Below are 15,154 nucleotides of genomic sequence, written 5' to 3'. Positions count from 1 at the left end.
CCCCCCCCCCCCCCCCGGAGAGAAAGCAAATCAGCGGGTTAATGTTCCCATAAATTGTAATACAGTAATAGATGAGATGTCCCCAGAGTGCTCAGTGCACTTCAGGCTCTTGGGTCTGGTGTGCTCATTCATCTGTCAGGTTTCAGTTGTGTTAATATAGGCTGCTTAGAGTGTTCAGAGTGTTTGTTTTAGAATCATCAGAGACCTATACTTTTTTTTTTTAACCTATACTTCTTAATGTGAGAAAGATCATTGTTAGCAGAAGGAAAACACACTTGAAACTGTCTGTCATGGAGTGAACAAGTTTCTTGTTCCACACCATGCCAGATTCCCAGTGATTCTGGGTTTGAAACTTTGATTTGTAAAAGTGTCATTAAAATTAAGTCAATGTATCAGATGTTAGTCCCATCAAGACAGAAATGACCAGTTTCTAAGCATAAGTGACAAACAGGTTTAAGGAATTTACCTTTTAACAAACTCATGTGAATTAAAGTAGGTGTAGTATTTAATATCTTAGAGGACCTAAGTGGAAATGTTGCTGTAATTATGGTCTTCACTTCTGAGGATTTGAGAGCATCAGGGCTTACTCAGGGTTGGGCTAGGTGGAAGGCTTGGGACTTTTTTTGCTTCCTAAGGTATGCTTTTTGGTGAGGAAGATTAGCCCTGAGCTAACATCTGTTGCCAGTCCTCCCCCCACCCCACCCCCAAGCCCCAGTACATAGTTGTATATCCTGGTTGTATGTCCTTTTAGTTCTTCTGTGTGGGATGCCGCCTCAGCATGACTTGATGAGCAGTGCTAAGTCTGCGCCCAGGATCTGAACTGGCGAACCCTGGGCGGCCAAAGCGGAGCACGTGAACTTAACCACTACTCTGTCACCGGGTCAGCCCCAGCCTTAGGATGTTGTCCCACTCTTGCCTCCTTCAGCTTGCTACCCTTCAGCCAACCTACCAAACTTTCAGAAACTAGATGCTAGCACCTCCTACAGAGAGTTGAGAGTGTCTGTCTAAAATGAAAGCGGAGAGCCCACTGCACTTGTTACTTAAGTACCTGTGATTTCATCTTTGAATGAGGTTGAGAGTTTTTGAAGTTCTTATTTCACAGAAGATTAAATTGTGTCTAATTTTATTCTTTGTCTTACTGTTTGTATTTCCATTATGACCCCTTCTTTTATGAGCTGTTTACTACCAGTATTCTTTTGGCTTTTTAAGTAGTAGGTAAGATTTTTAATTTACACTGGGAGAATCTGGAATTGTTGAAGTATTTTTCATCTTTCATTTGAATGGTTTCCATGTATTTAGAAAAAGTTTTTATTTTTCAAAATTTGAATAGGTTTGTCCATAATCTCTCAAAGAGGAATCCCATTTAACAGAGAACTTTTTATGGCTCTCCAGAGAAAATGAATGATAATCTTTTCAACAATCTCAACAGTTAAACTTATGATATACTCCCACTTCTTATACGACTTTTAGTTTCTTTAACTTAACTCGGCTCCTTTCACCCATCATACAGTGATCCTTCATGTTTTTGAGATTCCTAATAATCAGATTGGGGAGAAAGAATCTAAGTAGCTTTCTGGCGTCATAGTCTTTGACCTTACCTTCCTGCTTTTTGTTATATAGAACTGTCATTGGTCTCTAGTTTTAAATCCTTCCCCAAACTGCAGTTTCTGCAACTGTATCTGGAAATTTATTTTGCAATACAAGAAATATTTCTGGCCCCATAAAATTATTTGTTAACTGCCAGAAATAACGTCTGTTTCACAATTGCCAAATATAACCTTTTTTTGGTCACCTCGCCGTTGTCAGCCCTACTTCTTCCCAATTTTCTTCACTTATTCTTAGATATATCAAATGGACTCTCTCCTCCTCTAACTTAACTGAAGCATTTATTTGTAGTATTTAAGCTTTTTTCCTCCAGCAATGTCATTGTCTTTACTTGTTGGCTTTATCAGATAATGGTATATTGATGAGTGAAGAGATAAGTAGCTAATAGCTTTCTGCCTGTTGGCTTGTATACTTGGAGGTACACTTAGCAGGTCAGTCTTAATGAACCTTTCTCACCAAGATTAAGTCCAGAGCTAGAAGGTAAGGTAATACACTGTATGAATATATCAACAGTACTTTTTGTGGGATCCGAAGAATGTGCTTCAAGTCTCTGTGAAAGGAAGTTGTGTTGGTTTACATATTGGTATGTGAAAACGTGGCAGAATGTGGCTAAAATAGTACAATACTACTAATTGGTTAAATGTTTGTGGTCTAACCTGGACCTTAGCTATCACATAGAGTTCTTTTGCTGTGAGCAAGTATGTTCGATTGAAAGAGTGAAAGCGAAACATTTCCCTCAGCTTTATAGCCCCCATGCGGTGACAGCCACCCAAACATCGAGAAGGGGACACTTTTAGAGAACCTCTCTCCTTTCTGGGGCTTTAGGAGGAGCCTACCTAAGATGTAGGCTGTTCAAATTATAAAACATCCCTGAAGTTCATTGTTTTTGAGTCAGGGAGTGCTAAGTATCTTTTCTTTTGTCTTGAATATTTCTCATGTATTTATCTCATACTTTGAACAGTTTAAAATAATTTTCTTATACGATCATTTCATAGAAAAGTGGTTTGCCTGAAATAGGAATTGAATCATAGTTTTATTTGAAGAATAATTCTGAAAGTGAAGCTTTAGTTTGCTCCATATATCTGGTTATGACTGAGAATAGCATAAATAAACAAAGCCACAGATTATCTAGTCTCTTCAATTTGGCCATTAACTTTATCACATTCTCACTGTAATTTCTTTGGAAACAAAGTGACTAAGTGGATGGGTTTTGCCCTCTTTTTCTTTCTGCTATTTGCCTTCAGATGGGGTATGATCGTCTTTCATTGGCCAAAGTATGGATTCATTTTGGAAGACGAGATCTCAACACAGTGAACAGAATGGAAGATAATCCCATGAATATATCAGGACTGCATCCTGATAACCGATTAATAATAATAATGACTTAAAAAATAACTGACAATAAAAAGTACTGATATTTGTATATTTTGGTCTTTCAAGGCAAGCAGAGTGCTGGTGGCCTCCCGTAGTTTTGCAAACGATGCTACGTTTGAAATTAAGGTAAGAGGTGTTTTATTTTGTGTTAATTTTTCCACAGGTACACTTTGATATACAGTTTTACCTTTGGAGTAGAACATGTTGATATTCATGCTTTTTCACCGTTTTCTTCCAAATGTTCTAGAATCAAAGATTCAGAGAAGTTTAGCAGAAATTAGAATTTATTCTTCTTACTTAGCAGCTTGCCAGTATTTCTGGGGGTTGGGGGGCAAGCTGAAAAATTAAAGACTTACTCCAAAATTTAGAATGTGATTTGGTAAACATTTGAATAAGATTCTTAGAATGCTGCTTTGAAAGTTTGTCTTTCGCCCTATAACTCAGTTGACTTCTAGGGGTTTTCAGTGAAAGTCATCTTAGAAAGATTTCCTTCTTCCAAAACCCTATCCCATTGCACAGTGTGCTTTGTGACTTAAGGAGTCAGAAGCAATATACAGTATTTCTGATGTGCTCCTCTGCGGGTTTTTGAGTTAAATATCGCCTGCAGTGGAGTTAGATCTTAGAATGGGTTGGCAGTGTTTATATTGTGGTAACTGTCTGATCCCATTTCAGAAATGTGATCTACACCGGCTGGAAGAGGGCCCTCCTGTCACGACAGTGCTCACCAGGGAGGACGGGCTCAGATACTACAGGATGATGCAGACTGTCCGCCGAATGGAGTTAAAGGCAGATCAGCTGTATAAACAGAAAATTATTCGTGGTTTCTGTCACTTGTGTGATGGTCAGGTGAGTGGTAGTTTTGTAATAAAGCTATGTTATTTATGAATTTAAATATGGTTTGTATTTATTGGCCTTTACCCTGCTTTATGCATCCGAAAGGTTCTAGGCGGATATTTTAGAATAAAATTGGGAATGTTGAGACCTGCTATGAAGCTTATGCTAAAGAATTTATTCACGTATCACATTGCTGATTTCCTGTGTCTTTATCACATTGTGATCACCTGTACTGGATATACTTTTGGAGGAAAGGGTTTTTGTTTTGTGGGTTTAAGCCAAGGGTTATAAATTCCAATGCCTACAGAGACCAGCTGGGTAGAATAAATGAGTGAAGAAGGCCAGCTATGCAAAAAATGGAGAATGGTGACAGGGACTGGTGGTGAACTGGAGTGGACAGGTCTCCCTGCAGGGGATGTCATGACTTGATTCCAGCCGGTTGGTGCCATGTGGAAATATGAGGCTAATGTTCTGTTGTTCGTTTCTTCAAGAGAAGACAAATCTTAATTTTCATGTGAAATTCCTGCAATATTTTAATGTTGACATCTGATTCAGGATTTTTTTTTTTTCCAAATCATTGCACAGGCTAAGGGAAAGAGCATATCTGTGGATTGCCAGTGTGTGGCTTCTGGCTTGGCCTTACTCTTCACTCTGTTTCTGATGAAAAATAGAGCTACTTTCTGTGGTTATTAAGAGTACTGCTAGGCCAAATGTTTCATAATAGTCTAGGAAGCCTTTTCTCTGGAAATGTGTGTTGTATTGACTCATCATTGCTTCTTCCTTTAATGCAGGAAGCTTGTTGTGTGGGCCTGGAGGCCGGCATCAACCCCACAGACCATCTTATCACAGCCTATCGGGCTCACGGCTTTACCTTTACTCGTGGGCTGTCTGTCCGAGAAATTCTCGCCGAGCTTACAGGTTTGCTATTGATTTACAAAAAGGGGGAATTAGTGAATTAGATTTTCAAATCCCCTATTAAGATGCTAACCGTTAGAAGTTAATATTAAAACCTTTTTGAGGGGCTGGCCCCCTGGCCAAGTGGTTAAGTTCCCACGCTTCGCTTTGGTGGTCTGGGGTTTTGCTGGTTCGGATCCTGGGCGCGGACATGACACGGCTCATCAGGCCACATTGAGGCAGTGTCCCACATGCCACAACTAGCAGGACCCGCAGCTAAAATATACAACTATGTACCGGGGGGATTTGGGGAGAAAAAGCAGAAAAAAGAAAGGAAAAAAAGATTGGCAACAGTTGTTAGCTCAAGTGCCAATCTTTAAAAAAAAAACTCTTTGAGTTAAAAGAAAACCCTCTCCCTTTTGATACTCAGGCGCCTCTGTTGTGCTTTTGAGTAAACTGACCATTTCTGAGGTCATCTGGCCCCTCAGGCAAAAGTTTAAAAAAGTTAGCTCTATAAAATTCAGAATAGTGTTTATCATCACTCAAGCATGCCAGCAGAAATCTAGCAATCATAGAAAGTAAATTGAGTAGAAGCATATCAATGTATGCAATTTAAATTCTGGGAATCTTCTTAACATTCCCTTTGTCTTTGTTGCCCTGACTCTTTTTATTATTATGTTTTTAAAGATCGGCACCTGAACCAACAACTGTTGCCAATCTTTTTTTTTTTCCCCCAAGTTCCCCCAGTACATAGTTGTGTCTTTTAGTTATGGGTCCTTCTACTTGTGGCATGTGGGACACCACCTCAGCGTGGCCTGACGAGCAGTGCCATGTCTGAGCCCAGGATCCAAACCAGCAAAACCCTGGGCCACCGAAGTGGAGCGCATGAACTTAAACCACTCGGCCACAGAACCGGGCCCAGCCCCCTGGACTCTTGAACTCTTTAGTGTACTATTGTGGGAGAGGGCGGAAGATGTTTGTAACTGGCAAAAAGATAAAAAATAAAGTCTAGAGTACCATGCTAACATCTGAAGGAAATCAGTGATTAGAGCTGGAAAGGTTGGAAAAGTCAAGGACATGGGACTGGTCTGACCTGCATTATAAAAGGACCGGGAGACGAGGAATATGTTTGCAAAGAGGGACGGGTGCTTACATAATTAAATTGGCTTCTCAGTTCTAATGGTTGTGCCTCTAAGAAAATACTTGGGGTCTGGTTTTGTTTGTTTTGTATATTTGGTTTTTGATGTGTATGTGTGTGCGCTGCCATTTCTAGGACGAAGAGGAGGTTGTGCTAAAGGAAAAGGAGGATCGATGCATATGTATGCCAAGAACTTCTACGGGGGCAATGGCATTGTCGGAGCTCAGGTAGTTGAGGATGAGGATTGCGTGCTTTCCTGGATTTGGCCTTGGCTCATGTCTTTACATTATTTTTTACCCCAGAAACTTCCCTCTGAAGTATTTTAGTACTTTGGGGACTTGGTGTGCTTTGAAAGACCTATTGATTCTTACCCTACCATTTGATTGTTCAATAGATAGATTTGGTCATTGATTTAAAATTTTTCCTTTTAGGTATTTATGTTCTCGAGTAAACAAGAGCCTCTAGCAGTGGAGCTATACCTTCACCTTTTAATTTACATTGAAGTACATTAATTGCTTCGTCACATCCACTTCACCCTACTTCTTTCTCCCTGCCGTAGACAGGAGGCAGTTGATCAGGATCTCAGGGGCCTAGTTAGAATCCAGAGCCAACTTCTGTGCTTATGGCGTCCTCCTTATTCTCATCAGTTAGTGAATAATGAAGAAGTAACAGCATAGGGGCCGGCCCTGTGGCACAGCGGTTAAGTACACACGTTCCGCTTCGGCGGCCCGGGGTTCGCCAGTTCAGATCCCGGGTGCGGATGTGGCACTACTTGGTATGCCATGCTGTGGCAGGCCTCCCACATATAAAGTAGAGGAAGATGGGCACGGATGTTAGCTCAGGGCCAGTCTTCCTCAGCAAAAAGAGGAGGATTGGCAGCAGATGTTAGCTCAGGGCAAAAGTAACAGCATAAAATCATAACTAGATTGTTTGGTTTACTGTCTATAATATTAAGATTCTGCTTTTTAAAAAAACAACCTAGGTTTCATCTTTTGGCTCTTTAGGATTAGGAGTTGAATCTTTGAGTGCAGAAATGTTATTGCCTAATGGTTGGAATAGAATATAATAATTATGTTACTTTACCAGTTTGTTTACAATATTGGGGGTTGGAGTAAGCAGAGATAGGGTTAAGGGAGGGAGAGTTGTGAGGGAGAGTTGAGTGTAATTTCCATCTCAGATTCTAGCCAGGAGTTAAAATCAGAGCATTAATTTCTCCCCTCACGGATTTCTGTGGTTGCTTTCTTGGTTATCCTTAATATTAGGTGCCCCTGGGAGCTGGGATTGCTCTGGCCTGTAAGTATTTTGGAAAAGATGAGGTCTGTTTGACTTTATATGGCGATGGTGCTGCTAATCAGGTGAGTATGTGTTTCTTAACTTTCTAATAACAATTAGGCTTTTATGTCCAAAGTGTTGAGTATTCAGAGGTCATTTTGTAGGAAAGTACTGTATTGCTTATTAGTTGAAATAGCCATTCATACGGCAAGCTAAAAATTTGGTTTCATGGCCAGATTAGAGATTTACCTCTTGGCATGCTTTACAAGTGCTGTGTAGGGGTGCACTCCTGTGAGGGAGCTCTCCTTTGCTCTTCCTCAGTACTTCACAAACTGTCTGTGGTCACGGACCTTTTTACATTTTAACCCATTGCAAACCAGTTTTTAAACCAGTGCTGTAACATACACAGGCATTCTCTTAGATGCCATGGCATTGTCAAATTCTTCTCGTAGTTTCTGGGCCCTGAGTCTTTCTGCACTTCTGTCATGGTCCACGTAGTCACCAGTCCGTGGATGACACTCTGAGGCCCTGCTCTGGATGCTGATTCTCAGACAGTGGTTCACTCTGGTTATCCAGTGGGTAAATTTATAATAAAGCATATTTTACATGTTGATCTTTTTCCATTGTCTTCTATACCACTGCCTTGGCCTCAAAGAAGCAAGTGGTGGTGTTTGGTGTGTCACTTCTCTTAGTTGCAAAAGAGGTGATGCTTGCTACTTCCCACCACCCCCCAACACACACTCCTTTGCCTGAAAAGCTTGGTTGTAGAAGAGGCTTTCCATCCTTTGTGAAAGCTTTCTCTGCCAGGTAGAGCAGCAGCTGTTAGGGATGATGAAGTCATCCAGAGAGAAATAGCAAAATGAAACTACTTGAACTTTTTATACGTACTTCCAGGGTCAGATATTCGAAGCTTACAATATGGCAGCTTTGTGGAAATTGCCTTGTATTTTCATCTGTGAAAATAACCGCTACGGAATGGGAACTTCTGTTGAGAGAGCAGCAGCCAGCACTGATTATTACAAGAGAGGTGACTTCATCCCTGGGCTGAGGGTAAGTACCCGTGTCATGGAGCTGGGCTAAACCCTCTGGCTTGATGTTTCTGTGTGTGCCTTTGATAATCTCAGGCAATTTGGGGAGTTCTATTTTCTTAGCATGAACAGATCATATAAAATTAAAATGGTTTATGTTCTGCCCCATCCCGTTTTTGAACAGGTAGATGGAATGGATATCCTGTGTGTCCGGGAGGCGACAAGGTTTGCAGCTGCCTATTGTAGATCTGGAAAGGTAAGACTTTCTCTTAGGTCTGTGGGCTAGAGACTTCTAATGATATTTATCTGTCTTAAAGTTAATGCCTCCCGTGTGTCCATTGTCGCGATTCCGGGGTAGCTGCTAATTGAGGTGTGTAAGATAGAAGCAGAGTCCAGTCCAGAGACTGTGGTCCTGGAGCTCACCTCCTGGGAGACATTCCACCTTGCCCCCATTTGGGGTAAATCTTTTCTTCTCGTGCTTCTTCAGCATTTTGCCTGTCTTCATCATGATCCTTAATCTATTGTGCCTTTTGGTTTGGTTAATCATGTGCCTCCAACTGCTCCACACCCCCCACTAAACATAAACCCCTTGAATGAACAGGTTAAGAACAATGCTCAGCACACAACTTCTCTTGTATAATAGGCATTTAAGTTTGTTGTCTATCAATTAAGTATTATGGTTAAAGTATGTAATCTTAGTCTTGCTGTTTTAGTCTTAAGAATCTTGACCTTTCAGTTTTAGAACAGTGAGATTGGCCTAAAAAGAGGCTTACGTGCCATCAGAGCTAGTGAAAGATGTTCTCCCTAAATCAGTGTTCCACAGCCCAGAAAGCATGCCCCTGAGGTTTACCTTTCACTGACTTCCCCTGTGTTTGGGAAGTAATGCCAATAAGATTTGGCTAGCAGTGATGAAAATGGGAGAAAGGGGGTGAAGCAGAGAGGGAAATGGCAAGCAGTGCATGACTAAGATGGCAGGTTGGCGGCAGCAGGCTTAGCAGTCTGCATCAGGACTCCCAAGACTAGAGGTCCAGGCCCTGAGTGGTAGCTATCGTCACCATCTCTCCCAGTTTCTGAAAGAATTTGTGGGATCCAACCCTGCATAGAAATGGGCTCAGTGGTTTATGATGTGTGTCAACTTTCCCAGCCTGAACAAGCCTATCTTAGAATTAGGGGAGGGTCTGGAAACCCCCTTATCACCACTCCCTTAGCCGAACCCACCGTGCTTCCATATGACTACTGGATGGCCTATCAGAAAGAACAGATGATAGTGAGGGATTGACATGGGTCAGTCAACACACTAAGCACTTTTTATGTATTATCTTAGTCTGCATAGCTGAGTGAGGTTGTTACTGTTTTACCTGTTTCGCAGATGAGGAAACTGAGGCACAGAACAGTTAAGAATACATAGCTACTACATATTACAGTCAGGATTGGAAGGCAATCACTTGGACTCCGAGTCCTCCTTTTTAACTACTATACCAAACTACCCAGGGATCCTAGATCCACCCCTCCCCTCACTGCTCACAGTTGTCTCTGGAAGGGGGCTAATGTAGCATGAGCAAGCTACCTGGTGGTGCACAGCCAGGCTGGCCAGGTTCCCAGCAGAGTCGCAGCTTTAAGTATCAGAGCTCCAGTGCCTGCCAACTTGGTTACACACTAGCCAGATGTGTGTGAAGCAGGATTCATGAAATGGGTGTGAGGTGGAAATTCACCTACCCAGCCTATCTTCAGTTCTCCCATCCTTCTATACTTTGCAGCAGACATAGAGGTTTGCTTTTAATCTTATTCTTAGAGATTATATTGTATTTTTCTCTAGTGTTTTAAAAGGATCAGAACACTGGTAGGTCATTTCACCTGTGACTGGGGGAAAAGAGTAGCCTGTTAACCCTGAAGATAAAAGCCATCCCCTCTCCCACTGTCATACCTGTTTTCTAATAGGTTTTTCTTCATTAACTCTGAGGTGTTCAAATGCAATGCTGATGAAATGGACAATTTTTTATTTAACATCACTTGCCTCTATAACATACTAAATGCCTTTTTGATTCAAAACAACTGCAGCAGGCTGCTTTTATTAAGTTCCTGTTAAAAATCAGAAGAGAAGGATGAGACATGTAATAGCTATTAGAAATGAAAACAGGTAACTTAATTCTTGATAACTCAGCTGATTTGAATATGTTTGATCCCGAAAGGGTCTGCATTTGAGGCTAGGGATTGTTGGTGTGTTATGTCCATTGTCTCACTTAACCTTGGTTTCTGTTTTAGGGGCCCATACTGATGGAGCTGCAGACTTACCGTTACCATGGACACAGCATGAGTGATCCTGGAGTCAGGTATGGTCATGGGAAATCTGAGTGTGCTGTCCAACGCGGGTGGGCTTTGAATGGTGCTACTCACATGAAAAAGCAAAGCATTTCCACATTGACTTTTGAAGCCAGACACCAGCTGACTTCATGCATTGCATTAGCCAAGTAGTTATTTGAGTCTAGCCTGAAAGCAATGCCTCCCAGTACAGTTCCAATATAGAAAGCAGTCTGAAAATCCCTACAATATATAGTGTGTACATGTGAGCATGAGCAGTGATAAAAAAACAATTGCAGAGAGAAATTGTTGCATAAAACAGGCCAGGTAGTAGAGTAGTATATTTGGGGACATTTAGCAGAGGATTGGAATTTGAAAGTGTTCTGACTGACTGACACAGAGTGAGGCTAACTGGCACTTGAGGTATTCAATATGTTGAAATGTTACACTAGGACGATAAGAGTTTTACTTGTCACTTAAGTAACTCTGGCATGTAATACTGCAGTCCCGGAGTGTGACACAATTAAAAGAAGTAGATTCAAAGTAAACTATAGTAAGCCTTTGTGTGTAGAATGGAATTCTAAGGGAAAACGTTATAAAGAGCAACTTGTATGGAAAAATAAACAGTGTAATTCTGTTTTCAAAAAATGGTAGAATCCTTGCTTTAGTGTTACATCCTTGTGCTACATCATTGGAAGTATTTTAAGGGAGACAGGAAAGGTACATTTATTTCCTGCTTAGCATACTGATGCCTCAAAGTTTATAGTTACCACCACACAAAAACCGGCTCCACTCTCCCCACACGTGTAAAATGTCAGGAGCTCAAAAGGGTAGGCCAGTTAGCACGTAAAGAGGCTCCCCCACTTCCTTCATACCCTTACATCTAGATCAAAGCAGCAACTGAAAACTTGGCCCCTGTGGTCAGAATGCTAGGGAGGCCAGGTGAATTGCCAAGCTAGAGTTTTCTATAAAAGATAGAAGCATTTGGAAGTATAATTCCGCCACTCCCACAGTGACATAGGTATTGACGTGCTCTTTCGTTTCAGAAACGTATTTCACTCTATTAGCCACCAGCCTGGCCCCACGTTGTATTTCAGAGAACTGTCTTTGCTATCCTGGAACTATTCTTAGTTATAACTACGTTTCCCTCCCTGTAGTTATCGTACACGAGAAGAAATTCAGGAAGTAAGAAGTAAGAGTGACCCTATCATGCTTCTCAAGGATAGAATGGTGAACAGCAACCTTGCCAGTGTTGAAGAATTAAAGGTACAGTCATTCTCAGTGGTTTAAAAGTCGAGCTTTAAAGGTTGGCTCTCTTTTCTCAGCAATCAGGTAAAGCTGCCACTCCTGGATGAACTAAGTAAATGGAGCAGTATGTATGGTATTACCACAGGACATTAATCAGTCATAGTGGCAAAGTCTATAAACCGCCCCCCCCCCCCCCCCGCAATAGCATAGTTCTTTCTTCCTAAAAATGTACCTTGGATTTGTAATTTATAAATGTTCCCTCGCCAGGGTATGTCTGTTTAAATGTTGAAGTCTGTACTCCAAAATATTCTTGTGTGGATCACTCTGTCATTTATTTAAAAAATAAAATCTTTGAAATACCCACTGTTAGTACTTCTAGTGCTAGTAGGAACGTTAGAGTTATACAACAGGTTCCAAGTAGAACTAGTTGGTACCTAAGCTGCTGTTTGTTCGAAGTCTCTTGAATTGGAATCTGATTTTTAGGAAATTGATGTTGAAGTGAGGAAAGAAATTGAGGATGCCGCCCAGTTTGCCACAGCTGATCCCGAACCACCTTTGGAAGAACTAGGCCATCACATCTACAGCAGCGATCCGCCTTTTGAAGTTCGCGGTGCGAATCAGTGGATCAAGTTTAAGTCCATCAGTTAATGGGTGTCTGCACGTAATGGATGGTTACACCTTCCGTGGGCTGTTCGGCAGCAACTGTAAGGAACTCTTTGTGTTCTCAACTTTGTTCTTGTAAACTTTAAGACTAAAAATTGCATGCAGTGTTGTACAGTGTTGCATTAAAAGAGGTTATTGCACACTTAAGTATTTTATAAAGGTTATTTTAGATTTATATAGGCCCAAAAAAGGAACTACAGAGTTTGTTTAGCCTTACCACAAATTATTTCCTTAAAATAGTTCTATTTGATTTAGTTGTATACTATTTTAACAAATATTCTTTAGTTATACAATTCCTCGTATGCCTGTCCAACTAACTCTGCCACCTTTTGGGGGGGGGGGGGGGTCGTGCCCCTGTCCCTCGCAGTGGCATACTTGCATTACCCAACAGCTAACAGTGTACCCATTAGTGTGCATGTTGGTGCTGGAGCCTGTTCACACTGACCATTGTTTCTCCTTAATAAAACAATATTTATTATAATGAGACAATGGGTGGACGGACAAGTAATAACTTAGTTTTCTCCATTTATACATTCAATATAAATATGAAGCTATTTTCTTAAGAGTTTTCTATTTACATTCGTATCAAACATTAAATATAAGGCATATTCTTATCTCTTTCAAATTTAAGTGCAGTGCCAGTTAATAGTAATGCATAATCCAGAACAGTGATTCCCAGCCTTTTTGTTATTTTTAAACACCCATTGTTTCACCTTTCCAGCAAGTGCTATAGGGTGGACTGATTCTTTTCATTAAAGTAAATTAAAATTCATTTTTAAGAATTCCATAAAACACTCTGGGATGCCAAAACTAAGGTTCACAAATACGGTTCTCACAATGCATACATAAAGGTAAGTTTTACTCACCTTTAAAACATGTTGATAAATAACAGGGTACAAAAAAACCGCATCTCAGTAAGGATGGTCTTTAAAACTTCAAGTTCTTGAATTGTTCATTGAACACTGGTGTTTTCCTTGTGTAAACTCAGAATTCGTGTGTATGTTAACAACAAAGGTGTTGGCTCTTTGCTCCCTCTGTCCCCCGGCTTAGTGGACTGATTAAGCTTCATCTTGGGTTGCTGGGGACCCCTGAGCCCGTCTTCTGTACTGGGAGACTGCAGTCCAGAGCCTGCAGAGGAGACCACCACTACGAGACAAGAGTCTTCTTTAGAGTCATAAGAAAAGATCGCTTCAGAGCAACACCACAAAATACTTCTTTAGGAGCCCTTACGGCAAAAGCTATAGTATATAATTCTAGATTGGCTGTCTAGTCTTAAGTTGTTTTTTTTTTTTTAAGTAAAAATATGTTCCCTCCACATATGACACTTGTAGGAGTAGGACACGGCCTTAGAGGCTGGTGGATGACACGGGAAGGAGAATGCAGGTTGCCATGTGGGTATAGCATGCTGGCATCTCGTGCGTGTCCTCACTGCGCTCTCAGCCAGCCACAGAGAGCAGAAGGCTCTTCCGTTTCCCCTTCCTACTGCTCTCTGACTTTTCCTACCTGGCCTTCAGCTTCTGCCACTTCTCAGCTTTTTCCCAACTTCAGCCTGGGAAAACTCGAGTGTGGAGTGACTTTGGGTAGTTTGTTTTGTTTTCTGACTAAGCCACAGGAAAGAGAATTCATTTCAATGAAGGGGTAAAGTTACCAGCACTTTGTTTCCTACTGCTTTATTTAAAAGCCTAATCGCACGGGAAAAAGTCACTATCTATTACTGTTTTGAGACTATTCTTACCGTAGTCTAAGGTATCTAAGATCCTCCTTAGTGATGTCATTCAGAATATCAGAAAGTGTATAACCCTCTTCAACAATCTGAAACAGAGATCAAATATGTAAGAGCCAATAGCATAGGAATAATCGCATAGGAGTGGTTTTTGGTTATAAAGTTACCTTTTCAATTGTATTCGCATCCGCTCCTTGCAGCTGCAGCCAGTCTACAAGCTCTTTATCTGTTCTCTGCCCAGAGGACCCAGGAGGGGATGCTGAGGTCTCTGTAATATCTGTAATGATCAGAAATTCGTTTTGTTGCATATTAATCTGTAACAGTAAAACTCCTCAAAACTAACAAGTTGATGAAATAAACTATTCCAGAATGTAAATGTGAAGAGGAAATGAATTAAACCTGTCTCAGCTGCTCGAATACACATTGCACAACAATCCATAGTTCTTGGATTCACTTTCCAGAGATTAAAATAATCCTTACCTATGATAGCTTTAGTTAGTTTGAAATTTGATATATTTGTCTACCATTTTAAATGCTTATTCCCTAGTCTTTAAAATGCCTTTTCTTAGGAATCACATCCCTGACTGCATTGGAAATCAAAATGATGAAATAGGCTTTAGTGGTGAGATTTTTGTGTCAGAGCTTATCCATTCTGCATTCCAAGAGGCAGCTGTAGCCCTTTTGTAAATGGCACAAAAGGAATAAGGCAGGTTTACTGAGGTATAATTTATGCAGTTAGACCAGCCTTTTTAGGTATGCAGTGCTAGGAACTTTGACAAGCACAGTCAAGGAACCCACCGCTACAGTCAAGATACCGAAATTTCCATCACCCCAAAAAGTTCTTGTGGCCCGTTACAATCAATCCCCTCCCCATTCCGATTTGGGTTTTGTCTCCATAGTTTGGTCTCGTGTAGGTATTCTATATGTATGTAGCCTTTTGAATCTTTCACTTAGCATAATGCATTTGCGATTCTTCTGTGTTGAATGTACCAGTAGTTCCTTTTTATTAACGATTAGTAGTCCAGATACCAGAGTACTTCCTGGTTTAAAAGAGAATAACCTCAACTGTGTCAAGGC

At 40.9% G+C, this 15,154-nt stretch overlaps 2 protein-coding genes across 3 annotated transcripts in view; one reads left to right on the top strand and one right to left on the bottom strand.

Annotated features, from left to right (window-relative positions):
• Window positions 1–14,453, top strand: part of PDHA1 (pyruvate dehydrogenase E1 subunit alpha 1) — a 16,735-nt gene extending 2,282 nt beyond the window's left edge. Inside the window, exons 2-12 of one of the 2 annotated variants that reach the window (XR_006890308.1) lie at window positions 3,046–3,105; window positions 3,652–3,825; window positions 4,605–4,731; window positions 5,981–6,072; window positions 7,108–7,200; window positions 8,012–8,167; window positions 8,330–8,401; window positions 10,408–10,475; window positions 11,601–11,709; window positions 12,175–12,395; window positions 13,405–14,453. Coding sequence is in view for 1 of the 2 variants with exons in the window: in XM_046673389.1 (XP_046529345.1) it covers window positions 3,046–3,105; window positions 3,652–3,825; window positions 4,605–4,731; window positions 5,981–6,072; window positions 7,108–7,200; window positions 8,012–8,167; window positions 8,330–8,401; window positions 10,408–10,475; window positions 11,601–11,709; window positions 12,175–12,339 (1,116 nt within the window). In the remaining variant the exon portion in view is untranslated. Of the gene's footprint in view, window positions 1–3,045; window positions 3,106–3,651; window positions 3,826–4,604; window positions 4,732–5,980; window positions 6,073–7,107; window positions 7,201–8,011; window positions 8,168–8,329; window positions 8,402–10,407; window positions 10,476–11,600; window positions 11,710–12,174; window positions 12,502–13,404 lie in introns of those variants that run through there. The other variant, XM_046673389.1, reaches the window with a different exon arrangement.
• Window positions 12,690–15,154, bottom strand: part of MAP3K15 (mitogen-activated protein kinase kinase kinase 15) — a 131,983-nt gene continuing 129,518 nt past the window's right edge. The window contains exons 27-29 of the mRNA XM_046673390.1: window positions 14,245–14,354; window positions 14,090–14,166; window positions 12,690–13,500 (exon numbers count right to left, since the gene is read on the bottom strand). Coding sequence (XP_046529346.1) covers window positions 13,413–13,500; window positions 14,090–14,166; window positions 14,245–14,354 — 275 coding nt within the window. The 3' untranslated portion in view covers window positions 12,690–13,412. The remainder of the gene's footprint in view (window positions 13,501–14,089; window positions 14,167–14,244; window positions 14,355–15,154) is intronic.

Source organism: Equus quagga, chromosome 10 (assembly GCF_021613505.1).
Source record: "Equus quagga isolate Etosha38 chromosome 10, UCLA_HA_Equagga_1.0, whole genome shotgun sequence".
In the NCBI taxonomy this organism is placed as follows: domain Eukaryota; kingdom Metazoa; phylum Chordata; class Mammalia; order Perissodactyla; family Equidae; genus Equus; species Equus quagga.
This window is presented reverse-complemented; position numbering and strand designations above follow the sequence as displayed.